This window comes from Neodiprion lecontei, chromosome 5 (assembly GCF_021901455.1).
Source record: "Neodiprion lecontei isolate iyNeoLeco1 chromosome 5, iyNeoLeco1.1, whole genome shotgun sequence".
In the NCBI taxonomy this organism is placed as follows: domain Eukaryota; kingdom Metazoa; phylum Arthropoda; class Insecta; order Hymenoptera; family Diprionidae; genus Neodiprion; species Neodiprion lecontei.
The window spans coordinates 31,812,441-31,838,333 of record NC_060264.1 but is presented as its reverse complement, the minus strand read 5'-3'; the positions used below and the strand labels follow the sequence as shown (position 1 = coordinate 31,838,333).

The following is a 25,893-nucleotide window of genomic DNA, read 5'->3' as shown; positions in this document are numbered from 1 at the left end:
AAAAAAAAAAAATGGAGAGTGTTAAAAGAGTCTATGTATATTCAACCAGTTGCAAAGAAATATTTCAAAGCTTATCTTAGGTATCTTATGTTCTAATTGTACGCTTAATTTGTACTAAGTGGCGTTTTCATTATTTATTTACGTACTTGAGAAAAATAACCGGCAACAGATCGATATTTTAACCATTTCATTTTTTTTTTTTTATTTTCTACGCGGACTGTACAACGTCCTCGTTATCTTCTCCCCGATCATTCTCCTGTGGAAGGTTTGCTGTTGACCAAAAAAATGTCGACACGGAACGGTCAATGTCCACAGTATTAATCTCCATAATAAAACTCATCATCCCGACCAGAAAATCATTCAATTTTCCGCAAGTACCTCCGCGCAGTTTACCGAATTCTTTTCCTGAAAAAAAAACAAAAAAAAAAATAGAATAAAAATACAAAAATAGATCAATAAATAAATAAATAAATATATGCAAATTTTCGTTATACTGGAATAACAATTGAACGCGTTATAATATCTTCTTTAAATTCACCCGACGGTAGCAATGTCCGATTTATCCATACTGCCTGCTGTGTCAGAGCAGCCATCAGCCTCTTGATCAAGAGAGTTTGTCCCTCTAAAGATAAGGGTCTCAGTCTCAAGATAAATCTCAAAAGATACTCGATCAAGTATCCATCGCAGACATCCAATTTTTCGAGACACTTCTCGACGTTCGAACCCCACACAACTATCAAGCTCAAATCGTCCTTGTCGAGAACCGGGTATTTCAAATTTTCCAACCAGTCATAAAGAAGGGCGGATAGAACGTGAAGATCCGTTTCAAGCTCGAGTCTCTGCCACGCAGTTTGTCTGTTGTTCAGATCGATCTGTAAGTTTAGTTTTAAATCATTAAATCTTGCTTGAATATTTTTTGAACGAGGAACTATTTACAGATCTATGGACGAGTGATTTTCACGGGATAAATTTGCGGAAGTGCAAAGGTATTTGAAATTCTCAATATCATGCTGAAAACATTCGACTCGACTCAAGGATACACTAAAAATACCACAAAGTCCAATATCTTTAGATGTTAAATTTGTTTTCGATACTATTGGATAGGCTGTAGGGCTTTTAAGCCACTAAAATTTTTCTAACCTCAAATCGACCTACCGCGCATGCGCAACGGCGGGAAATTTGAAATGCGCGCAGACAGAATGCGCAGTAGATCGATTTGCAGCAGCCTAAACGACGTTACCTTCTACGATGTAGAGTGCAACTAAACTGACTAAACAATGTTATAATCATCGATGTACCTGATACTCGTGAATCCGTGTTATTCTAGATACTGGTAAGAGTTCGTAGTCAAAGAGCAGAGCCTGGGCTGCTTCATCCGCGCCTACAAAGTCGTTAATTTTGCTCTGCACCGCAGCTTTCATGTCAAGCTGGGATTGCAGTTCTTTGTAACAGCCGTTCTCGTAGAGATGTTGATCACGTATACCATCTCCTAGTACATCGTCGATGAAATTATCATCCAGAACTGAAATTGGTAAGAGTTTTCACAGTATTTCTAGATTTCAGGTGATCGTTGCAAATCATAAATCCTCCCTACCAGAGTATTCCGAAACGCATGACGGAGCCTCCGGCGAGGAACAAGAGATCGCCGACACATCCTCCGACGTGTCTCGATTCGAATCTTCACCGCAAACCGTTGAACCTTGGAAAATCCAACGAATAATAACTTGAGCGCATAATACAAACGTTCTAACAAAATTCAATTGTTTTTCCTTTACCAGAGCCATCGAAGGAAGTATCCGCCAAGGAATCGGCCCAGGAGCAGGAATGTTGCATGTTGCCTCCGTCAATTCTCATCTTCTCAATTCTATTGTACAAGAATTTCTGCGTAAAAGGTACACTGGATACTAAAAATTCTATTTCGGAAGGTGAGTTGTCACTTCGACAATCGCAGAGCTGAAGTATTCGCTCGCAAATTACGAAGACGATCTGAAAGTGAGAGTAAAAAAATAAAAAACAAACAAACATTATATTCATCGCTTCAAACCTTCTGAATATTATAGAAACCCGTTTAAGCTTATCACAAACTTTTGGGATGTGCTTGAAAGTCCGCTGATCGTAGCCGTGAAGAATGTTGGACTGTTTTCTCATGTAAGAACGTAGGCCGCATGGTGCCTTGGTAGATGATCGATTGCCGGTTGAAATGTCACGAGGTGCAAATACCATCATGTGCGGAAGAACGTAGTGCTCGAATTCCTGGACACAGAGAATCTGCCCTCTTGTTTGTACTGCGTTGGGTCTCTTCAGTCGCACGAATCTTATAGCGTCGTTTGCTCTCACCCGAAGACTGTAGACCAGGTAACAGGCTATTAGAACGCCCGTTCTTCCTAGACCTGGGGAATAATTAAATTAGAGATAATATGCAAAAGATGTTATTCATCTTTCGTTTTTCAGGAAAATACTTGGACATTTTTATTGACAAATATGGCTGGAAACGTATAGACATTGTTTCGAGGAAATTCTAAACGTATACATCGACTGTTCGAAATATACTGGAATTATAAGCAAACGCTTGGATATCGATGCTTTGTTCGAAATCACTTTAAAATTATTAAAATTTTAGCAGATAATCGGTCGATTTCACTCTGCGATCGCCCATTTTATTCAAAAGACTATTTTCTGTAAATATACAACAAGTATTGATTGTTTTAGCTAACCAACTGGTTCCTGGTTACTGGTACTCCTTAGGTTAATTATTCAAGTATCAAGGCACAGAAAACTTCTTTGAAGCTGGTAAGTTTTAATTTTGCTGCGCAAGCCAGATACGTAGATTGAAATACGACAAAATAAGATACTATTTATAATCTAAGACGACTCATTCGGAGTAGTGTACTTTTTATCACCAGACGGTATATCGAATGAACTTGAATGTCAATTTCTTGGTAAATTTTATTTTATTATGCAAATCATATTCTTGTATCACACGATTAGAACAATTTTTTTTTCAAATCGCGTAACGACGAGCAATTAATTAAAGTCTGATAAAGTAATAGGTAAATATATCTTTTGGGCAATTGTTCTTTGAGCTAAGAAATAGCAATTGACACTTTAGTGTATTAAGTGTTAAGTTGTTAAGATCAATACAATTCATGTATAATATTATGGGTATAAAGGGAAGTTTACAGAAGTCGTCCAGAAAATATCCTTTGTACTATACAGCAAACATATCGTGCTCTTGCGATATAATGATAATATTAGTCTCACAACTTTTCCAGGCTCAGGAGTAGATTAGTGTTTTCAGACAAGTCGAGTTATTTTCTGGCCACGAATCAACCCCAGCTTTTAACTTATTGCAAATTCCAACTGAACAAACGCCGCACGGCGAAAAGTTTAAATTTGATTTCATATACCTTTTACCGTCGGATTATGAGGAAGGATGAAGGAAAGAGATCCTTGAATTTCACAGAAAACTATGTACAACTCATATTTGGAATAATTGGTAAACATTCTAACGATACAATGCTGTAAATATAGTAATACCCTTAATATTCAAGTTACAAGAGTCGCAATTAGACGATACATGTATTATACACACTATAATAACTGTAAAATCGATAAATTGATGAGCTTTCAAGCTAAATGCAGAGATATATTTGTACCATCGTTAAAAATGAAAATGGCATTACAAGTACACGTACGTGTACGATAGTTTTAAATTTGGGCAAATATTTTTAATACATGCTAGAGAACAGAGTTTATTAACGTTAATTTTTACCGTGTAAAAAATCCCGAAGTCCAGAATTTTAAGCTCAAGACTCTTTCCTATTTAAATATAACATGCAAACGAAACGTACTAATTTCGGTTCCTTCGTAAAATTATTCGAAAAAAATTCCTATCGCAAGTAAAAAACATGACGGTAACGTGGTATCCAATCTTGAATATATAAATTAAATAAACATACGACTGTGCATAAATAATCAATTATCATGCATGATGTAGAGTAGACTTTTATTATTATTAATATTGTTTTTTTTTTTATTTGTTATCCCCTTAACTCTCTCAGCCTATTCGTTAGTAATTATCACAACGATCTCAACAGGCCGCGTGCGTTGAAAAGCAACTACAATCAGCACTTTACACATACGTGACATATATACATATACAAATATATATATTTGTGTATTTTTACACAAGGGGAGAGATTTGTATCGGTTCTTTTTACGCTCATTATTATACAACTTTTATGATATTAGGCAAGTCACTTGACGTGATTAATTATTATTTCCGCTTTCGGTCGTCCGTTTTTTTTTTTTTTTTTTCTTTTTTTTCCCCTGTTTTCGTCGTTTTATTTTCTTATTTTGAAACACTCGAGCTCGTTTACTTACCAGCATGACAATGTATCGCCACTCTGCCTTCCTGAACGGCGAACGCGACGACCTTCACCATGTCCAAGAGCTTTCCCAGGGTCGCGTCCCCGTAGTCCTTCCATGCGAAATTGTAGTAGTAAACTATAACGGACCACTTCGTTATCAAGAAGGACGTCGATTTTTGGAATTGAGAGAAATTTTTTTGTTCCCAATTCATGATGAAAAATTTTTTTGGACTTTCTCATTTTCATAAAAGTTTTAATAATTTTGGGAAGAATAATTTGGTGATTCGTTTTCTCTTTTGTTTTCAATTGTAACAAAGAAAAAGCAAAGCAATTAGCATAGATAGATTTAAAAATCAAAGGTACCATACTCGTTACCCACGACGCTAAGGTATTATACGTATCATTAAAGTGTTAAAATTCAATTGTACATCAATGTTGAAATTATAGTTTGTAACGGAAATTGATAAATACGACTCAATTATTTTACGTTATACGAGTACAAAAAGCAGGAATTTTCGACTCTGAATCCGAAATTTCAGCACAACAAAAAGTCGTACGGTAGTTTTTTAATCCTTTTCCGGGACAATTCAAACGACGTTGATCTTCTTGGTCCCAAATTTGCGAAAAACATTGTAATTGATTCGTGTCGCGTTCGATTACTTGGTAGCTAGATTGTAGGTGAAAAATGCTCACTTTTATCGGCCATAAAGACGTTCGGGTCGTAGCTGAATCCACTGTCTTCCAAAGGTCCCCCGCAGCTCGCGTGTTCTCCAGGAGTCTGGAGATTGATGATCGTCTTAATCCCCCATGCCTGAAATTGCGCGACAATTTTCTTCTTCACTATTTGCTCTGTGCTCGGTCGTGCCATCGCCAAAACGTCCTCGGTGACCCTGGACGAAATTCGATAACCGGAATAGTCATATCAGGATTCGCATAACTGTCTCCTTAGAATGTACGATATGTGATGATCGGATAGTTTTCCAGCTCGTAACATTTTTGTGTTCAGTTTAATACGCCTTTCACTGTGATTTTTCAATCTTATCGATCGAGTCTACTGCAGTGGAATTAATTTGAATAATAATAAGCTTTTCATAACATACACGATTAATATAAAGTTGTTTCACAAATCGAATAAAAAGTCGAGTCAGTTTATTCGCAGCTGTTTTTTAGATTATATACTCTGAATTTCTCTGAAAATATAGAGCAAGTGTTTGACAGGCGTGGGCTGTAGTCATTGGCATACAGTTTTGCGTAATTGTATAGAAAAGGAAACGGCTTATTGAGGATTCGTGTCATAGGCCCGGACAATCGATATTCACTATTCATGCAGGCACCTGTATAAGTGATGCGTTATCCTTCGCTGTAACTGGATGGCCGAAAAAACGATCAAACAACGGACAACGCGACCAGGATATGCATTTTAGACTTTAATGACACACGGGTATATTTGTACAATCGAAGATGCGATTTCAAGGATTAAAAACCTGTCGCAGGCGATGATCAAATCGGCTCACCAGTGGGAGTAGATGTCCTGTATAGCCATATGGACGGGAGGCCACGCTTTCGGATTTTCATATTTGCACCTAGAACCGCCGCAGAAAATAGCGCATTGCATCGCCGACGGGGCAAGTTTCCTCAGATTTTCCGATATCTTGTTGTATCCGGCCGTTACATTCGTTAGGTTTAATCGATTCGGTTGCAGACCAGCCGGGATCAAGGATCCCACATCCATGCTGCAAAACGTGTCGTTCGTAGTATGACAGAGACAAAAATCGCTTTCCAATTTCAAAATAACGCATGTATTGCCGTGAATAATTGTTTACAGTGCTCATCGCCATTGTCCGGATAAAGTGAATTACGCACATTGAACCTTTTCGGTAGTGCAAGCAGAACACAATATTGATGTATAAAATTAACTTACGTAGATTGGAAATTTTAATGCTTCGACACTTGGTATAAGGCCTCTTGGTTGATCCATCTCATCGTTGAACTTTCGAACGATTCTTTATGTCGGCGTTTTTCAAATTTGAGTCAACATTTTTTACCTCTCGCGGTTCTCTCGTAACCCGCCGCTATTCAGTGCGCGAAACGGTGCGTTATGTATGTATAACAACATGCTTCTGCCGTTTCGCGCTCTGCGGTTCTCCGCGGCACGTTGAATTGATCGATTCAAACGCGGGGGTCGAATACTCGGGGCTGAAAGTACGGGTAATATATGGCATGAGGCCCTACTATATGACAACTGTTATTCGGTCTAAACGGTTCACTGCGCTTGCGTGTGAGTCTAATTTCTGGCAAGTGTTGTCTCGACTATAGAGCGTATGAGTCTGCAGACAACATCGACCCCAAAAGTTGTCGAAAAAATTTCGAATGCTTAGAACTTCTTTGCCGTCTCAAAAACGGTTTTACAAGCATAAAACGTCTTTTTGCGTTTAAATTGTCGATCATGGTTCTTTTGTTTATTAAATCGGTTTCAAATCGAATCACAAACCGTCGAGCCATTTATAATTATCAAATCTGCAAATCGTGTGATTGTCTAAGCTTTATACACGCTTGATGGTTCTTTCAATTACTGCAATATAATTTTTATACATGTAGATGTATTTTTAAGTAATAAACATTCGTCTTTGGTGAAAGCATTGGGTGAGAATTATTTAATGCCTTATTGGCGGCAATCGTAGGCACGTAGGATTATTTATTTGGATACTCCTGCTGACTGGCAACTAAGCGTACACACATGCCGCGGCGGTATTCAGAACGTTCGATTTTCGAATTTCAAAATTCGATTTGCTAAACGGCTGCGGCTATAGCGAGTGTAGATTTTTACCGTGGAAATTAGGGTTGCAGAAATTAGACTTTTGAAACTTTGATTTCAACATCATTCTGCATGTTACGACATACATATTAATATACATTTGGCATAAAAGACGTTATGTTGCCAATCGAATACGATTTCTACGCGCCGTGAGATGCGCGGTAGGTAGAAAATTATCACTGCAGAGTCTTTGCGGTTGACAACTGGCAAGTTTACGTAGTGATCAAACATGGCCGAGCTGTTACTTGACTCGAATATTCGCGGTTGGGTATTTTTACCCATCGTAGTGATAACGTTTTTAGTAGGAATAGTTCGTCACTATGTCTCAATGCTCCTCGCGTCCCAGAAAAAGGTCGAAGTTCACCAGGTTCAAGACAGGTGAGCGAGAAACCTACCCAGCCCAAAACCGACTCTCCTAACCTCAACTTGTACATGCAGTCCTGAAATACGTAATATTGAGTAAATAATTAAACGACCAATGCATGTTGCGCCTTCCAGACATCCTCGCTTAAAAAAAAATTGATCACAATGTATGAGAGTGTTGTTTCGATTTTCAGCCAAGTGATGATTCGCTCCAGGATGCTGCGAGAGAATGGACAGTATATACCTAAGTCAGCGTTTATAATGCGTCGGCATTTTTTCAACAACGAAGAAACTGGTTACTTCAAGACACAAAAACGAGCGCCAGTATCTCAGAATCCAATGACCGATCCCAGTATGATGACCGACATGCTGAAGGGAAACGTGACCAATGTCCTTCCCATGGTCTTGATCGGAGGCTGGATTAACTGGATGTTTTCAGGCTTTGTTACAAGTAACTATGAATCTCAATCCATTTACAAGGGTCATGTTTGAAAAAGTACAGCGGTTTGATTATCGTCAAGGCCCAGGATGCAAAATGAATGTGGTCAATTTTATGACTGAGAAGTGTACAATCACTGTCACGTTCTTCTCTATCATTTTAAAACTGCACTTTTCAACTGATCTTTTTCTGCCATGTATCGTGCCCTTATTCAATCCTGATTATTAATTACAGCAAAAGTACCATTCCCACTGACTTTGCGGTTTAAACCGATGCTACAGCGTGGTATTGAACTTGTGACACTGGATGCGGCTTGGGTTTCTTCAGCCTCTTGGTATTTCCTGAATGTGTTTGGTCTCAGGTCTATTTACACGTTGGTACTAGGTGAAAACAACGCTGCCGACACATCCAGACTATTACAAGACCAAGTTTCTGGAGCGGCTATGTCTATGCCACCGGATCCGAAAGCTGCTTTTAAAGCGGAGTGGGAAGCCTTGGAAATATGCGAGCATAACTGGGCTCTAAACGGAGCTGATGCTGATCTATTGGGCCCGCAGAATACCCCAGAATCTGCGGAAAGCATTTATCACCAAAGCAAAACCAATTAAGCGCTAAGGTAGATTCATTAGATGAATTCTCTTATATATCGTTTTAGGTAATATGTACAGTATGGGAAGAATGATGTGTACAAAGCGTGAAATGAAGTAGTTTTCTTATTATTAATTTTTATTTTTTTTCCAATTCTTTTATTTATTTCGTTTTAATCACTCTTCGTCCGAAAGACACGTACTTTTTGCCCCCACGAAGACTAGGCACTCTATCTCAAAATCTACAACGGAATGTATTTGAATGCCAATAAATCGAGTTCGGCAATCAACTTCAATGAACGGTTTTATTTATTTTAACTGTTCCAGAGGCTTTAATTCAGGATATAAATCTGTACGCCTATGTTTATCGCATGGCATATTTTTACGGATTTTATCCAACAAGTCCAGGTCTATTTCAGCTACAGCGATACCTGTTCTTTCCGCGCATTGTGCTATCACCGTTCCCCACGGGTCGACAATCTGTAAAACCGAAAGACATAAAATTGCAGGATTTCCAAAGACAATGATCCTATGAATCGTTTGGAAGCTTAAAAGAATTGCAATTACCATCGCATGTCCCCAACTAACACGCTTCTTATTGTGTGCTCCTGTTTGAGCCGCTGCAATTACGTAGCATTGGCTTTCTATTGCTCTAGCCCTCAGAATTACCTCCCAATGAGCAGCACCTGTTTGATACGTGAATGCGGAGGGAAACGTCAGTATTTGGGCCCCCATTTTTCTCAAACTCAGAGATATTTCAGGGAAACGCATGTCGTAACACTGTTCAATGTGTTTCAGTTTGTAAGGAATCCAAACAAACTCAAATTATCGGACTCATTATAACCAATCGAAAGGATACGATACTCAAGCCCATTAGTCCAGCTGGAGTCTGTACAGGTGGTAAAATTTCACCACCTCTATCCACATAGTCTGATTCCATTAACCTAACTCCCGTCTCTGGATTATCCATATCAAATAAATGTATTTTTCTGTAGACTGCGACCATTTCACCCCTGTTGTTTATTAAAACGTGTGAGTTGTAAATTTTGTCACGATTCTCAGCGGACTAAAAGCAACGATTATTGCTAATTAATTTTTAGTTTTTTTTTATTTGGGTAGGAGTAAATTTTTAATTGATTTCAATCAAATAAACGAATGGCCATCTAGTTCAGCAGCAAGAGTATACAGATAATACGGGTTCATTCCTAGTTACATACTTTTTCGTGAATTCCTCCTAATGATAAATAGATGTCATGAGTCTGGGCTAAACATTTATATCGCCTCATCAATTCTCCGTCGAGTGGCTCTGCCATTGCTACGATATCCTTCTTATTATCCGCCAAATAATCGCAAGCCTCTGGAAACATGGCAATCTGGGAAAAGTAAGTATTCTTTATGGTGCTGAACCGAAAAGTGAGTAACCTTATTCTCTACTGAAATGTAGTGTTTTGAATTTTCTGCCTTGAGTAAATTAATCCGAGATGTGAGTAAGCAGTTCTTACGCAGGCGTTGTTTCCTTTAGCTTGAGATACGAGGCTCGAGACGACCTCAAAATTTTTTTCTCTGTCCCCAGTAGACGTCATTTGACAAACAGCTACTAATCGCGTGGACATTGTGGATAACGCGCGAGTTGCCACAAATATGCTACTGATGAAAAAAAAAAAATATATTAGAATAGCTTTAATAGCAGTTACCACGGTAGTAACTATCATAAGGATTGAAAGGAGAAATTTGAAACGGTGCTACTTTAATGCTACATTTTGACCAAATGGTTCGCAACATTGTTTATATAACATTAATGATTGTCATTCGCTTTTACCTGTTGCAAGTAAATTGACATAGAGATGGAAGAGGCAGGATGAGCGATCGAATCATAGCTTTTGATCAAATGAATCTTCATAGTATTATTGGCTAGATGCGATCATGTTTTTGGTAAGTTCTACCCAACAGACTGAGGATACAAAATTGTAAAAGATTTAGAAAACACTGAAGGGAGTATCCGGGTCGATTTCATTGTTGACGTATGTATTTCCAAATATCAAAGTCTACGTATTTCATATGCGACAAGGGGCTGAACAGCTCATACATTTTTTTTTAGACCCAAATAAAGAAATGGCATGGATTCTACGAAATCGCAATAGTAACTTCGTAGAATTCATGCTATTTCTTGATTTTTGCGACAAACGAAAATTCATTAGAGTATTGTTGACTTCAATATTTGGAGATATATGCGACAACGTGGAAATCGACTAGGGTTTAGCCTCATAGGCAATTTCAAATATAATAAAATGCTTTGAGCTATCGTAAGAAATTTATATTCCAACCTTGCAAATAATCGTTGAATGAACAATATATTCTGTCGTCACTAAAACAACTAACAAGTGGCAGGTGTTGTAATTAAGTTAGAACGTAGAATGCTTGCAATATTATACATACATATATCTTTGGTTATATAATTCTGATAACGAATGTCAAATCGCACATCGATATATGATCAGTACAATTGGGATTGAATGAAACTCGTATATTTAGTAATATGAATGTACACGCAAAAATATGATCCTAATCTAGATCTGCTTCCTTCTCATTAATTATTCGCTTGATGCAATTTCTGATCGCTGAATCGAATTAATCTCTGAATGAAATTAAAATTATTGGTATTTGTACGAAACAAGAATCGTCAATTTCGGCTGCGCAGAGACCGAATTTTGTTTACTGCGCAATCAAACTCGACGCTACTAAACTAACCTAATCTAACCTGAGTTAAATTCTGAAACCTGAAAATCTTAGGTTAGGTATTCAATGCTATTCAATCACCTCTCACATTGCGCCGATGCAGCTCTTCCTGCGCATTGTTAGTGATCATATTATAAACATGGATTAACAAAGCATAAACAGTAAAAGGAACTGTGATCTCATTGAACGAAAAATGGTTTCGTATTCGTCAATTAACATCGTTGATGTTATCATTGACGAAATTGCCCTCGAAGGTCTGGATGGTATCACATTGGAAGGTGAGTGTGCAACAAGTCGCATTATCGAAATTATATTCTGAAAGTAAAAGAATTGAAAGAAACAACGTTGAAACTTATCACCCAGTTCTATTAATTGTTATTCTAATTATTTAATCATCGTATTTTATTTAACAGCTCTATGGCAGCGTCTTTCGTTAAGGCTTCACGATCCACCGCCGTTGTCAAAGCCGTTCATGGAACAGGTCTGGTCAATTTGTATAGAGGTAGATGGGATCGATTATTACAAGTTAGAAGCACCGAGGAACAAACTGATTATATTTGACAGATACGAACACATCGATCCTGATCTCGGCACCATCTTAGAGCCTGTAAATATTTGGTATTATGACTATTGGTTAGGGTTGGAAAATTGTCAGTACTCAAGAAATTTCATTGAATACTTCTGACTAAGAATGTCATGAGTTGTCTTCACTTGCACGCGGTATATTTTTTAAATTCATCCATTTTCCAATTTATGTAAATACTTTTATGAACATGTTATTGTTTCCATGTTCTTCCGTACCAAGTTCTGTATAAAATGGATGTGTGGTTTGATTCGCACTGTAAATTTTACCACAGTGGCTTGAAAAACGAATGTTGCAATATCAGGAAAACCTAGAAAGTCAATTTCCAACACTAAACATTTAACAACTTTTGTCTTTATATTTTATTAGTTTGTGGGCATTATATTCATAAAAGAATATTTTTACCTGTCCTAGGATGAAGTTCCTGAAGATATCTATCCCCATTGTCCAATCGACGATGTGAATGCAGGAATCAAAGGATCCTGTTCAACTTACAACAGTCGGAAGCAAATCAGTGAATATGTTAGAGCACTGACTGTTCACCAGGCAGCTGAAGAGTTTGGAGAGAGTTTAGTCCTCGTGGCGTCACAAGATATTCGCGAGCACGCATTGACTGGCAACGGAGTTTGTCCTACTTTGGAATTGACCGTGATGCAGTATTGCTTTTTGGAAAGGGTCGGACGATCTCGTTACCAGGGAGAAGTTACACAGGGTAAAATCAGTCTTGCTTCGCTGAAAGAGGATCCAAAATCGTTGTTCTATCACAGAAAAATTTTACTTGATCATAAATTGATCACCAAGCAAATACACCACCAAAAAACCGGCGGGCACAGCTGCAACGGCAGCCTGCTTCACCTGCCACGTTTTTACGTCGAAAGAAAGCCGAAGATTATTTATCTGGCAGAGAAAGTGATTGAAATATTAAAATCTAAGGAAAATTGCGTCGCCGAGTATGACGAGATAAAGAAGGAGCTTCAGATCGAAAATTCGATTAAAAAACTATTCAGAACCAATTTTTTTCTCAAAGTTGTGAAAACTGATTTGGTAAGTTATTTATCTTTCGCTTTGCAAGTTATGAAGTGTGAAGTTTATATCTTCCCGTTTTTAAAATAACATTTGTTGTCTAGAGGGTGCCGTACAGAACTGTATATCCCAAGGCGGAGAAAAAGGAATGGCAGCAAAAGAACAATCCAACCAAAGAGAAAACAGTGAGAGTTGTACAGCTTCAGGATCCGGAAATGGACGTTTCTGAGCTGTGGGGTAAAGATGAAATTATCGACGACGAAGAAACCTATGGTAACCAAGCAGACCACGTACTCCCTATGATTAGTCTATAAAAAGTTTTTGGACCCAGCTGATTCAGTTCAGCTTATTTAGTATTATGTTATCCGTTTTACAGAGCTTGATATATCGGAACTGAAGTTAAACGTTCCGTTGTTGAAACAAGCCAATCGGATTGTTGAACTCAGCGGTCCTGAGGGTATTTCACAATGCCAACTAGCCAAGTGCTTGGGACAAACAAAGCTGCAAGCTCGCACGATGCTTAGAAATTTAGTCAAACTGAAGATCGTCGCCACTTATATGAACGACGTAGGCAGACAGCGGGTTACCAAGTTCGTTTCAAAGAGGTTTGAGAAGACCAGCCAGATGAGTAGACAGTTTGAGCACGAGATGGACAAAATAAAAAAATTGACCAGAAGTATCGATACCAATAATCAAAGTCACAATGATTCTGTAATTCCTAAAACGATAGTCGAGCCGAAAAAAATAGTGAAAACTGAATCAAAGTGCTTTACAATGGAAGACCCGGCAGAAGTGGAATTGAATAACGGAGTTTCCTCCAATGACAATGTAAAAGTTGAGGAGAAGCCTACCGGTAAAAATAATTCCGACATTGATGATTCGTCCGTGACAAAGTCTGATACACGTGAAGAATATCAAATGAGAATAAAATTTAGAATTGTTAATCTATTGCTGTTGAAATATGGTTTGACAAAGGTGAGGAAGAAGTATAAACGAACGTATATTAATATTGCAGAACAAGATTTGTTTTCACGTTATCCAAAATCAGTCCTTTCTCAAACTGTGTCTGTAAAAAAAGATCAGAAATCGATCGAGAGAATGAAGCATCGAATAGAAGAACAAAGCAAAAATGAGCTGAACTCCGCAGTAATTGACCAAACAGAAGTAAACGTGTTGTGCGATAGCATAGAAGTCAAATTAGTCGAGCAAAGACCACAGCATCGTTTGGGAAGACCAACCAGTCAAATTATTGGATTTATGGAAGAACTGGATTTGAATGAAAAGAAAAATATTTCTAGCATCACGTACAGATTGCTTAGAAGAGCTAATATGATCATCGAAGCTGTTAAAGAGCACAAAGTCATTGACGATCTAACAAAATTAATCAAGGTGAGCTTGGAATGTGTTCGGCTTTAAACAGAGCCACTTTATAAGTTATTCATCGTTATTGTTGTAGATGATAAACGAGGAGGAGGACAGAGAGGGATACGACGTAAAGATTGATAAAAAATCGATTGTCAGACTGCTGCAAAAGTTGGTCAAAGATAATGTGGTGAAGAATATTAAGCTCACACTAAGCAACAAGAATAGGGAGAAAAATATAACATTCATTTGCGATCCGTCAATTGGTATTGATCACTCGATAATACAATCTGCGGTTGAACAAGCAAAGATCAAATTTTGTCTAATTGGCTCTCAGAAAGTGAGAGCAATTATGCAGAAACAAGCTAAGGAAGAAGATGAAAGCACAAAACTATCGGTGGAAGACATACAGGGATTGGAGGCTTTCAATCCTTCTAAGAATACAAAATTCGCTCCTGTTAATCTGAAATACGACTTTGTAAGATCTCTCTTTCCTAGTACTAATTTCCACGAAAGAAATTTTCTTCCATATAACGACATGTATTTCTTTAACCCTTTCCAGAAAGCCGGTAAACGCTACGGATATAGTCCAAAATTTGTCCGCATGAAGGAACTGCATTTATTTCTTTTTTACTCAATCTACGATCATCCAGGTGACACCACAGTTCCTAAGGAGATTCAAGTGGCTAACCTGCGAAATTCCGGATACCAAATTGATGCCAAACTCGAGCAGGAGATGAGCACAATTTACAATACTGAAGTCGGATGGAAAATGTTCATTCCCCCATTGACTAGGCATGCAGGTACGATGATAAAAAATCGTGAAAGGTTTAATTAGGGGTTGAGATATTTTTAATTTAGTGTCTAACTGCGAGAATGAGAAACGACGACCTTGACAACGCCAAACAATTGCAGGGTGGCCTCTGGGATGGACGATAATGTGCGACGTCTTGCTTCGCATCCCGTTATCCATCTTCGTGAAAGTCCACAATGTGCCATACTTCATACCTGAACTGGAAACCTACCTGAATCATCCGATCAGAAAGCATTTTCTGGTAAAGAACTTGCCGTCTCAGATACGAAATATCTTGCTGATGGCGCGTAAATACATATACAACATTCATGAATCTGTAACAAGACTCTGCTACATTGGCCTCTTGCAATTTGGACACCAAAAATTAAAAGAAAAGGACCAGGTCTTTATCTACTTGAATCGTCGTAGTGAAATAACCGATACAACTTCCTCAGCGGTTGGTTATCATAAGGTCGAAGAAAAGGAGTATCCGAAAACGAGCTACGTCTTCGACTCGCTGCAAGTTGTGGAGAAGTATTGGTACGACATGTGGAACACTTGCATAAACACCTGTTTAGGCGGTCGAGCAACAGTCGAGGGTAAAGACATTCTGCTTGAAGATTTGAACAAGAAAGTGGACATGATAAAAACGGCCAAGGCTCGCAATCCGGACGAGGCTGTCGGTTTGGATATCGGAGTTGTTCCCGGGGATCGAAAAGGAGCTGCCGGTGTTGATTCAGCTTTTTTTGCCCATTTGAAACGTAACTGGAACTGGGGTGCCTGGTATTCCAATCAGCAATATTGTAGGGGTGAGGAAAGGAAGAAAAACGAGCAGCAGCGAACTGCGCGTTTGTCAAAGATAAAAGCAAAGCCGTTAAAATTCACAGAGTTCTCAGGATTGAAAAAGGTCACAGGTCCCGCTACCCAGCACGCTAATGAAATTCGCAAAAAAATACACCAGCGACAGAAAATATCCGATGAACGCAGGTCCAAGAAGCAAAAGTACCAATTACTCGTTTCTCAGCATGTTACGCGGCAGAAATCGTTCGTTCGAACGGTTTTACCTCGCAAACGAAGCGTCAGACCTAGAGTCAGGTATGATGAGGTGGATTTCTGCGCCTTGCAACAGATGGATAAGCTACGAGTTGACTGGAGTCCTCACGAAGATAACATACTTCTGATGTGCAAGGTGGCAATGAAGTATCTTTGTCCGAATCCGCGCAAACAAATGATCAATTTCACGGCTGTGCGCGACATTCTGCGTACTTATTCCACCCAATCTCATAACAAAACCTCACGCGCCTGCCAGCGCAGGCTGGTCTATATGTTCAGGAAACCGGAAACGGTGAATAGCGTAGCACTTGGAATAGAGGAGATAAAGCAGAACTTTTACATCAACAAACGCTTTGGAGGAATCGTCGAGAAACTGAAAACCAAATGTGAGGATTCCTACGAGTATGAGGAACAAGTTGTCAAGGTATTCAAGGAACTCGTCAAGTACATCGACAAGCGATACTACAACCTGAGCGACATGGAGTCCAGGGGGTTGGTTCCAATGCCTAAAACAATCCAGGAATTTAATCTGGTATACAAAATCAAACAGCCCACACATCAATCTAGCCTGCACGGTTTTACCAAAGACGTCAGGTACAAAAACGAGATATACTTGGCGACGATAAATTCAGTCATTCACAGCTCAATGTGCTGTGGCAAGGACAAAACTTCTTGGGCCTATGAGTTGTTTAAAGTTTATCAACAGTATCCAGAGACGTTGCTCCGCTCTGCCATGACTAAGATTAGAAGCGACCAAATGGTATCGATGAAAAAAAGTTACATGTGCGCGTTCAAAAAGCATGGAAACTATATGCCTATGAGCAGCTCTCAGTACCAATTAAGCACTGGTTACACTTACAAATTTCGAACCAAGTGGCCGTATGAATTATTTCACGAGGCTCGTCACACGATAGAAAAGTTTCTACGCTGGCAGCATGAGAATCAGTTGGAAAATCTTGGTTACGCTGTTCCCGATGACGTTGACGGAATTGAAGTTGGACCTGTCACAGGAGGACTAGTTGTTGGTGTCCACGATTACCTGACCAGGGGTCAGCTAGATTTTGACATAGAAATCCCAGATCAAATAATAATGCTTGATCCGAGATTGAAAGAGAATGACGAAACTTATATCAGAGTTTTACGGCGATACCAGGACATTCTGACAAGTTTGGATCAGCTGAATTTGAAAAAGAAACAGATGGTTAAAACAAATTTGATTGATCCTGAGGTCGAGGAGGAGGACGAACTGGAGAGAAGGGAGTTTGAGGATAAAATAGTGAAGGAGAAACGGGAAAAGGAGGATCGCGACAGGTGGAATTATTGGAAGAGTAGAAACGATGAGATAAGCAAGCGCTTGGAGGAGACTGAAATAAAGGCGCAGCGTGAAAAGGAGGACAAGGAAAGAAACTTGAGGAGGGAAGCGTTTGACAGAAAAATGAAGGAAAGGAAAAACAAATATGCTCAGGTTCTGCAATTGGGCGAGGAAAACGTTTCCGAGGCGATCGTTTCAGAGTTTCGAAATCCTGTTGACGAAAATGCGGAGACTGACACTGATCCGGATGAGAACGACGTGGTAGACGACGATGAGGACAGTCACATCATACGGTTTCAGGATGGCACAACGATCACCCTGAGCAAGGAAGACATCGAATCTGCTTCGTGGAACTCTGACGAGGAAGACACGGCGTGTTTTGCTGAAAAAACTGTTCAATCCTTGTCGATCGAGCAGCAAAGTCCACCCTTAAAACGAAACAGAGATTCTACTAACGAGGAATACCCGGATAAAAAAAGATTCAAATCTGACGAAGATGGGGTTTCGGAATATAAACAATGCCACATACCTGATTCAGGGGTCGAAAGTCCTGCGGTTAGTCTGTTCATATCCAAACAAACTGATGTGCCTCTACAGAGCAACGCGACTGTTTCTCTAACTAAAAGGAGAATAGATGAAATAGACGAAAAAAATAGGCTTGTTGTACAATCACCAAAGCGTGCACGCATTGAGGAATCCTCAAACAAAGTTTCGGAGCACGGGAATGAGGGTCAGAATATTGAATCTCAAAGTGAAATCCGATACAGCGCAGATATTAGTGGGAGAAAAAGCGTCGTCGATACTTTAAGTGCACAGTCGTCGATTGGTACAAGGGTAAATGATTTAATAAAGAAGATGTACTGTCAGCTTGGAGTAGATTGGGGTGATATTAAGATAGAGGATATGAACGACATGCAAAAAAGGTGCACAAGAATAGCGCTTCTATTGATGAGAGAAGAGAATGATCTTGCAGTAACAGACATTTATCATGCTCACGATTACTTCATCGTCAATACTTTCAAAATTTTTTGCTCTCTAAAGTTACGTGATACCAAAGAACCGAGGAGCCTCGAATATTTTTACAACATGGAATTACCCGCCGACATTTTACCACTGAAACAGCAACTGATTGACGAGTTGATAGGAGATTTGAAAAGGTTCGCACTGTTTCCTAAAGATCCGGTACCGTTTGAAGATTTTCTGAACACCGTTGGGGACCAATTAGAAGTAACTGAAATTGACGATCTACGTGCAATCTATCAGTATTTGCATGACAAGAGAGAAATTGGAGCCACTAATAAGCAGATTACAGTACGTAATCATGGCTTCATGTTTATTATCTTAAAAAAACTACATATTGTGTACTTTTATTTCGTTATTGTGTCAACTTTATCATGTTTTTACAGTCCAACTTCAAAAGCACATCCAAAAGTCGACTGCATCGTCTGTTATCCCTACTAACGGAGCACCGTTTAATCCTTCGATCTGGTGTCACAACAACGCGTTATATACATCAAAAGTTTACAGACCCATGGATGATAAAATCATTCAAAATACTCCGCCTGGACAAAGAATCTTTGTCACCTGTGTCCGACAGAATTATATCAATTACCGAAAAAGAGAACGTTGTTTCGGCAACCAGCGATGACTGTTTGGTAAAATCAGAGAATACATTTCCTTCTGTAGAAGAAATCCAAACCACTGGTGAATCATTGAATGTTGCGGACTTGGATAAAGTTTTTTTGCTAGATAAAAACGAGCGACTCTGCGGGCAGACAGATGGCCAGGAAGATGCGACAAGTGGCAATGATCAAACACCTGACAATAAGGATATCGATGAAACAACCGGTAACGTACAGACCACGCGCAGAATGAGAAAGAGGACAGCCTTACTTCAACCCAAGGATATTCAAAAAGCGGCAAAGAAACTTGACTTCAAGTGAGCATGATTCTTAGATAAGATTTGAACAGGGTTACAAAAATCTGGAAGCACGATATCTTTCTTCTTTCCTTCTAAAAATTTCCTACTGGCGTAATAAAATCCATGTTGCTTTGTCAAACGTTGCAGCACAGTGGAGCCGATAAAAGTGGTAATAAAGCCATGGATTCGTATTGATGGAGTTCTTAATCGGCGTGTTTTAGACAGGATGCTGGGTGCGGTTTTAGATTACTGTATCAATCATCCAGGCATTACCTTATTCAAAGTGCAAAAAAGATTTGTTCCAGCCTTACAGCCGTTCCAGGTTACCGAATTAGTCGAGGTAAGGCGGTCTTCATAGAGTCAGTACTTATGAATTATTTCCAACCTCCGTTTCATCAAACTTTCTAATATCAACAGATGCTCTGTAGACTGAAATGCGTGAAAATAAGAATTCTCCGTAAACCAAAGGTCACGTTATTTTCAAAGCCAGCCAATATAAACCTGAGTGAGTAATTGTGGTGTGCTAGATTTTTTTACTTAGCAATAAGAAATTATTATTCTGTGACAATGTTGTTCTATTTTTATTCCGCAGAACCATCAACTGGCTTGGATTCAGAGGATGAAATGATTATCGAGCCCGAAATTGATGCAAGTCTAAAATTCGGCATGTTTTTAGGGAATAAAACTTATAATATAGACTTTTTACCGTAAGTTCATGAGGTTTCGTTTAATAGAATTAATTATAATCGAACAAATATGAAAGTCAGTGTATCATAAGTTACTTATTATCTTAATTGAATCACCTAAAAAGGTGTCATGTAAATATGTCTAGAATAAATCGCAAATTTTTTCAACAAAATATAACGGCTTTATGTTGCTAAAAATATTCCTGAATCTTTCATCGGTTGAATAATTTCCGCATTGATCGGGGTGACGTAAAGCTCGTGTAAGCTGACACTTTTTATTTTAAATAGAAAATTCGTTTACTTATAAGGCGTTTTGCAAGATTGTTCTAAAACTGCGGAACTACATAACGGAGATCGAAATGAAATGAAAATTTATATCAGTGTGACTAACGCGCAGCGCAGTATATACGTATGATAAATAAATAACGTAATTTTCATTCCAATTTGTAGAATACGCGTAGTTCTATGAACTATATCGTATTCTTTACAAAACTTATCGCGGAAGGTATTTTTTTACACACTTTTTTAAACTACTTTTCAACCTTCTTTTTCGGTTTTCGAGCCTCCTCCAGCTGCTTCAACTTTCTTGCAAATTTATCTTTGTCCGTTTTCTTACAGTTTTCTGGCTTCCGACGAACAAACTCTTTCCTCTCTTTGTTTCTCACAGCTTCTCCACAACCGTGAATTTCTTGCATCCCTGTAAGGAGAGGGCGAAACTAATTTGAATCTAGGAAAGCAGTTTAATTTCTTACATAATCATATTTCACTAGGATTATCTCAAATTTTTAGATTAAAAACAGTGAAACCTAACGGTAAATAGTTACCGTGGGTAAAGCAGAACCTAGATTTACAGAATTCGCAATCAACATGCATTAATTGGGTCGATTTCTTGCACCCTGCCATTGCGCAAATGTAGTCATTGGCTGTCACCGTCGCTATTAATTTATCAAGATCATCGTCCGCCGTTATTTCCGAAGTTTTCGGCTTACGATTTTTAGATTTTTTATTCTTCTTAGCTTGCATAGGCACGGGTTGGTTTGAAGCAAGAGGCGTACCTGCAGAGGAAACTGCAAATTAATTCAAACATTCGAATACAGAAACTACAAACACCACCCAAAAATAATACACAACTTATCTCATACCTTGCGTGGAAGTTGTTTCGAGCTGCTTTAAACTCGCGATCAAATTGGATAATTCAATTTTAGGTTTTGATTCCACCTGTTCAACGGATGGCAAAGCTTCATCCATTTCTTCTGGGTCCTCTGTTGCGATTTCTGCCGTGTTCGGAAGTAATTCTGTGTCCTCAATGTCGGAATTACTTTCGCTAATACATTCGAAGAGATTATAATCTTTCCTATTTGCGTTTATACTCAAATCGATTCCTTTGTCTTTGAGAACACTCTTCAAATTGGTATCACCTTTAATTTTATCGCCATTTTTCGATGCTGGTTTCTTTCTCTTTTCTGTCTTACTATCCGTCTTATTGGTCACCACAGATTTCTGTTTCACTTTTACATTTTCTTCCAAGTCTTTCTTGAGGTCCTCCGAATTATCTGGGGTAAATATGTCTAGTTAAGCAGGTTCGATTTTGGGATGTGGTAGGAAAAAACAAATTATTTATTCAAATTTATCCAATTCACCTTCCAAATACTCCTGCGCTGTTTGTAACAGACCGTTATCTTCAATATGCTTCAAAAGACCAGTAATTAATTTGTTATCCTCAACAGTTTCGCTGTTCACGATGACGACAAGCAGTCTTCTTGCCCGTGTAACCGCGACGTTTAGACGTCTAAAGTCAGTGACAAAGCCGAGTGATTTTTCTTCATTACTCCGGACCAAAGATAGTACGATCACTTCCTTTTCTCTACCTTGAAAGCCATCAACCGTAGAAACTTCAGCAGATATAGAACGAGTTGACAGCGTTTTTCGTACAAAGTCTACCTATAGAAAGAAAATAAAACAAAAACAATTTTTAACAGCGTTTCATCTCATTCATCTACGAAATCAACTTCTTTTAATCTCCAGTTCATTTTTTATTCACCTGCAGAGCATACGGCGTTATTACACCAATTTCTCGTTCCGGGACACCAGATTTTACCAATGCCGCTACTAGTCGGTCAACTACGATCGCTTCACCAACATTTCCTTTCGATATTGTCCCACTGCCGATTTGATACTCCTCGCATTCACATCCACAGGTGTCGATAAACACTACCGAATCACCTGAAACGGATTTTTGCGTAAAAAAATAAGAAAGTTTTACCTGTGCAAATAAAAGCATAATCAAAGTAATGTATTCGTACTTGTAAGCGAACATGATTCCACTCCAGGCAAATCTCTGAGTAAGTGATTTGCAACGAGTTTGTCCGCCTTGAGAGTATTTTCATAAAACTGTTTGCTAGACCACGACATGATTTTGCTATTCATTCTGTACTGAATTTCGAGACTCTTATAAGCCTTCTTTCCAAGTTTTTTAATCGCCCTTTCCATGAGGCTCACACATAGTCCGTTTTTGGCTGCTTTTTGGTTCATAACAGCAGGCGGAAGCTGGTTAATGTCGCCGGCAAGCACAACCTTCTCCGCATTTGGAATCGCAATCCAATTCGAGGCCTCCAACGCCTGAGAAGCTTCATCCACTACAACAACATCGAAATATTCTCTGGGCACGTGCCGCATACTTTTAGCACGTTTTCCAGTAGTTGCAGAGTTCAGAGTGCAGAGAATGACCTGCAGGAACAATCAGAATTAATTAGCTTTTTCATCGCCATGCAATAGTGTCGAGAATTATCTGCTTACAGGATGCCGTCTGATTATCTCAGAAGTTAGCTTGTCCATTCGTTCACGGTACTCTTTGCTCAGTTCCTTGATTTTACCCCATGGCTTCCCACCCTTCTCAGTGTCTCCGTCCTTTTCTTGCAATTCTTTTAACGACTGTTTTATCTGAACTAAAATTTCATAGGAGTTATCTTGCCGCACGTTGGCATCTATTGAACAACTCTGTACCTCCTTGGCTATCCTAGCTGGATGGCCCATTCTCAATGGCTTTATGCCAGCATCACATAATTTCTGGGCAATGTTGTCCACCGCAACATTAGTTGGAGCGCACACCAATACCTGGAATTCAAATTTCAATGTTTGTGCAGTGTTTAAAAATAGTAGTCAACTCCGGAAGGTCTGGAAATTTAGTTTGGACAGTCACAATAGATACATTTTACATAAACGATTGATGATACTAGTACGGAATTTAAAAAACGATGATTTATAAGAATTTAAAATGCGGATTATAAAGAGTATCAATGAGAATATTTTCTTATCATTCGACGTTTGAATCACAACTCTTAAAAAATTCTGATTACCTTTTTACCCAACCCCCGCAATTGGCCGATTAATTCAACTAAAGTGGTAGTCTTTCCTGTGCCAGGGGGTCCTTGAATAATGGCAAGAAATTTTTTACGCAAAGCAAATGATACTGCCATGCGCTGATCCTCTGCAAGTTTATCATTGATAAACTTCAGCTGACCATCCTCATTCAAATATTTTTCAGAGATTTCATTGTCCATATCTATTAGCTCCTGAACAATCTTCTCATCATTGTCGAAAAGAATTCTAATGACATTGAAACATCGCCAGGAATATATCTCCGTTGATTCCAGATTTTTCAAAGCTCTGCAACAGTTTGAATCTGCCATTAATGTGGACCAAAGTCTTCAGCCAACCTTGAGACAGAATATTTCGGATTTTTCTCAAGTTCTAATTCTCAGTGTGAATGACATAATTAAAGAGTCAATAAGACTGTCGATTCATGACACTGTACGTTACAACCTGAGAAACGGAGTGTTCCTGCAATTTCTGTGCCTATTTCACTGGCTGGACAAACCTGGTTTGGCAATTGTAAGTGTAATCGGAATCAGCTTTGATGATGGCGAATTGTTCCTCCTCATTGACATTGACAACAGTTTGATCTGAAATGGTGACTGAAATGGTTCTCTGTGAGATGGCTGAAACGAGACCAGGTAGAAACTGGCTGCGATTATTCGATTGAATGCAGGCGACCAAGTCACCGACGGCAAAGGCATGCTTCAGGGGGAGATTGTTCGGGTCGACGAAGTCAATTTGGAGCTGTTTCAAACCACGGCTAGCCAAACTCCCAACGGATAATTTAGTCAATGCATCTCCTTCCTTTTCGAGGTTACGAAGGGCTTGAGCAGATATGTTATTGAAAACGTGCTGGAGATTCTCGTCGCGTTCCGATCGCAATAAATCTATATGTTTCCTGACGAAACTCGATATTACATAGTCCATTTTCTACGTGTTGTGGAACAGTCTGTTTCGATTTGCACCTTCGTTTCAATACCTTCACCTTACTTGCTTTTTCCTGCTCTTTCCTTGAATCTGAAACATACTTGTGCCGACTTGTGGCTGCTTGTGGAATTATCCCGTAAGCGCTGACATACACGTTGTATGGCTAGTAGTGTACTCTGGCGGTCCGATGATAAGTTCGAACTGTGTGATTTCGAAATATTATTCGCATCGACCATGTTATGTGACTATACGCAACGATGCATAGGTACATGTATGTATATAAACATATCCGTATTTTAGTGGTCCTAGACCTCGAGTATCATGGAACAACTAAGTCATTACACATTTGCTATTTTTTGCCAATGCAATAAGTAGGGCTAACCCTTTGCATTTTTGGCGAAAATTTTCGCGATTTTGAAAAGTGCTGGAATAAATTCTTGCATGCACTATTCCGACGTACTTTTGCGGAAGAAATCGGTTGGGCGTAGTCTCAATACGCTGCGATCAACGCATCAAAAGTTAGAGCCTAAAAACGAGAACCTGTGTTTTCGACATTTTCCAGCAGGTGGTTTTTTCTTCGTAATCTCTTTCCTGTTGATCTCACGCTCTTTTCGCTGCGTTTTCTGAGTTCCTGGGGATCCGATCAGTCAGGAAAGGGTCATACAAATCGAATCTGAGACCAAAAATTTTTTGGTCGAAAAATGAAAAAAAAAGTAAGGCTAACCCCTTTGCATTTTTGGCGAAAATTTTCGTAATTTTGAAAAGTGCTGGAATAAATTCTTTCTGGTACTATTCCGACGTAATTTTGCGGGAGAAATCGATTGGCTGCAGTCCCAATACGCTGCGACCAACGGATCAAAAGTTACAGCCTAAAAACGAGAACCTGTGTTTTCGACATTTTTCAGCAGGTGCTTTTTCCTTCGTAATTTCTCTCCTGTTGATTCCACGCTCTTTTCGCTGCGTTTTCTGAGTTCCCGGGGTTCCAATTAGTCAGGAAAGGGTCAAACAAATCGAATCTGAGACCAAAAATTTTTTGGTCGAAAAATGAAAAAAAAAGTAAGGCTAACCCCTTTGCATTTTTGGCGAAAATTTTCGTAATTTTGAAAAGTGCTGGAATAAATTCTTTCTGGTACTATTCCGACGTAATTTTGCGGGAGAAATCGATTGGCTGCAGTCCCAATACGCTGCGACCAACGGATCAAAAGTTACAGCCTAAAAACGAGAACCTGTGTTTTCGACATTTTTCAGCAGGTGCTTTTTCCTTCGTAATTTCTCTCCTGTTGATTCCACGCTCTTTTCGCTGCGTTTTCTGAGTTCCCGGGGTTCCAATTAGTCAGGAAAGGGTCAAACAAATCGAATCTGAGACCAAAAATATTTGGCTCCAAAAATGAAAAAAAAGTAAGGCTAACCCCTTTGCATTTTTGGCGAAAATTTTCGCGATTTTGAAAAGTGCTGGAATAAATTCTTGCATGCACTATTCCGACGTACTTTTGCAAAAGAAATCGGCTGGACGTAGTCTCAATACGCTGCGATCAACGCATCAAAAGT

General features: G+C 39.0%; 5 protein-coding genes across 13 annotated transcripts; 2 read left to right on the top strand and 3 right to left on the bottom strand.

Moving 5' to 3' along the window:
- Positions 1-135: 135 nt before the first annotated feature.
- On the bottom strand, positions 136-6,549 carry LOC107217607 (protein tyrosine phosphatase domain-containing protein 1-like). Its single transcript, XM_015655198.2, has 10 exons — positions 6,292-6,549; positions 5,885-6,103; positions 5,064-5,260; positions 4,384-4,506; positions 2,086-2,390; positions 1,776-1,986; positions 1,595-1,699; positions 1,299-1,522; positions 539-872; positions 136-405 (listed from the first exon to the last, which is right to left on the bottom strand). Exons 2-10 carry the CDS (start codon positions 6,100-6,102, stop codon positions 209-211), a joined length of 1,914 nt encoding a protein of 637 aa, XP_015510684.1. The 5' UTR covers position 6,103; positions 6,292-6,549; the 3' UTR covers positions 136-208.
- An 827-nt stretch (positions 6,550-7,376) lies between these two features.
- On the top strand, positions 7,377-8,870 carry LOC107217616 (ER membrane protein complex subunit 3). Its single transcript, XM_015655211.2, has 3 exons — positions 7,377-7,563; positions 7,743-7,999; positions 8,222-8,870. Exons 1-3 carry the CDS (start codon positions 7,415-7,417, stop codon positions 8,593-8,595), a joined length of 780 nt encoding a protein of 259 aa, XP_015510697.1. The 5' UTR covers positions 7,377-7,414; the 3' UTR covers positions 8,596-8,870.
- Positions 8,693-11,081, bottom strand: LOC107217615 (deaminated glutathione amidase). 5 transcript variants are annotated; one of them, XM_046741571.1, is made up of 7 exons: positions 11,011-11,081; positions 10,394-10,525; positions 10,077-10,221; positions 9,792-9,947; positions 9,434-9,640; positions 9,142-9,354; positions 8,693-9,054 (listed from the first exon to the last, which is right to left on the bottom strand). In XM_046741571.1, the coding sequence occupies exons 2-7, from the start codon at positions 10,447-10,449 to the stop codon at positions 8,884-8,886; spliced, it is 948 nt and encodes a 315-aa protein (XP_046597527.1). In that variant the 5' UTR covers positions 10,450-10,525; positions 11,011-11,081; the 3' UTR covers positions 8,693-8,883. The 5 variants fall into 5 exon arrangements, with proteins under 5 accessions (XP_046597527.1, XP_015510694.1, XP_015510695.1 ...); XM_015655208.2 differs by having other exon boundaries at positions 10,899-11,028; XM_015655209.2 differs by having other exon boundaries at positions 10,077-10,218; positions 10,899-11,027.
- A 164-nt stretch (positions 11,082-11,245) lies between these two features.
- On the top strand, positions 11,246-20,216 carry LOC107217617 (general transcription factor 3C polypeptide 1). Of its 2 annotated transcripts, XM_015655212.2 has the most exons (12): positions 11,246-11,588; positions 11,724-11,917; positions 12,308-12,937; positions 13,021-13,189; positions 13,293-14,305; positions 14,373-14,756; positions 14,841-15,081; positions 15,194-18,747; positions 18,843-19,375; positions 19,505-19,697; positions 19,775-19,862; positions 19,950-20,216. In XM_015655212.2, the coding sequence occupies exons 1-12, from the start codon at positions 11,504-11,506 to the stop codon at positions 20,066-20,068; spliced, it is 7,203 nt and encodes a 2,400-aa protein (XP_015510698.1). In that variant the 5' UTR covers positions 11,246-11,503; the 3' UTR covers positions 20,069-20,216. The 2 variants fall into 2 exon arrangements, with proteins under 2 accessions (XP_015510698.1, XP_046597507.1); XM_046741551.1 differs by lacking the exons at positions 19,505-19,697; positions 19,775-19,862; positions 19,950-20,216 and having other exon boundaries at positions 18,843-19,091; positions 19,186-19,325.
- On the bottom strand, positions 19,190-24,479 carry LOC107217614 (DNA-binding protein SMUBP-2). 4 transcript variants are annotated; one of them, XM_046741561.1, is made up of 9 exons: positions 23,921-24,477; positions 23,400-23,709; positions 22,840-23,157; positions 22,347-22,770; positions 22,085-22,266; positions 21,684-21,984; positions 21,186-21,596; positions 20,868-21,110; positions 19,190-20,740 (listed from the first exon to the last, which is right to left on the bottom strand). In XM_046741561.1, the coding sequence occupies exons 1-9, from the start codon at positions 24,343-24,345 to the stop codon at positions 20,574-20,576; spliced, it is 2,781 nt and encodes a 926-aa protein (XP_046597517.1). In that variant the 5' UTR covers positions 24,346-24,477; the 3' UTR covers positions 19,190-20,573. The 4 variants fall into 4 exon arrangements, with proteins under 4 accessions (XP_046597517.1, XP_015510692.1, XP_015510693.1 ...); XM_015655206.2 differs by having other exon boundaries at positions 20,868-21,098; positions 23,921-24,476; XM_015655207.2 differs by lacking the exon at positions 19,190-20,740 and having other exon boundaries at positions 20,957-21,098; positions 21,186-21,367; positions 21,462-21,596; positions 23,921-24,478.
- Between the last annotated feature and the right edge of the window lie 1,414 nt (positions 24,480-25,893).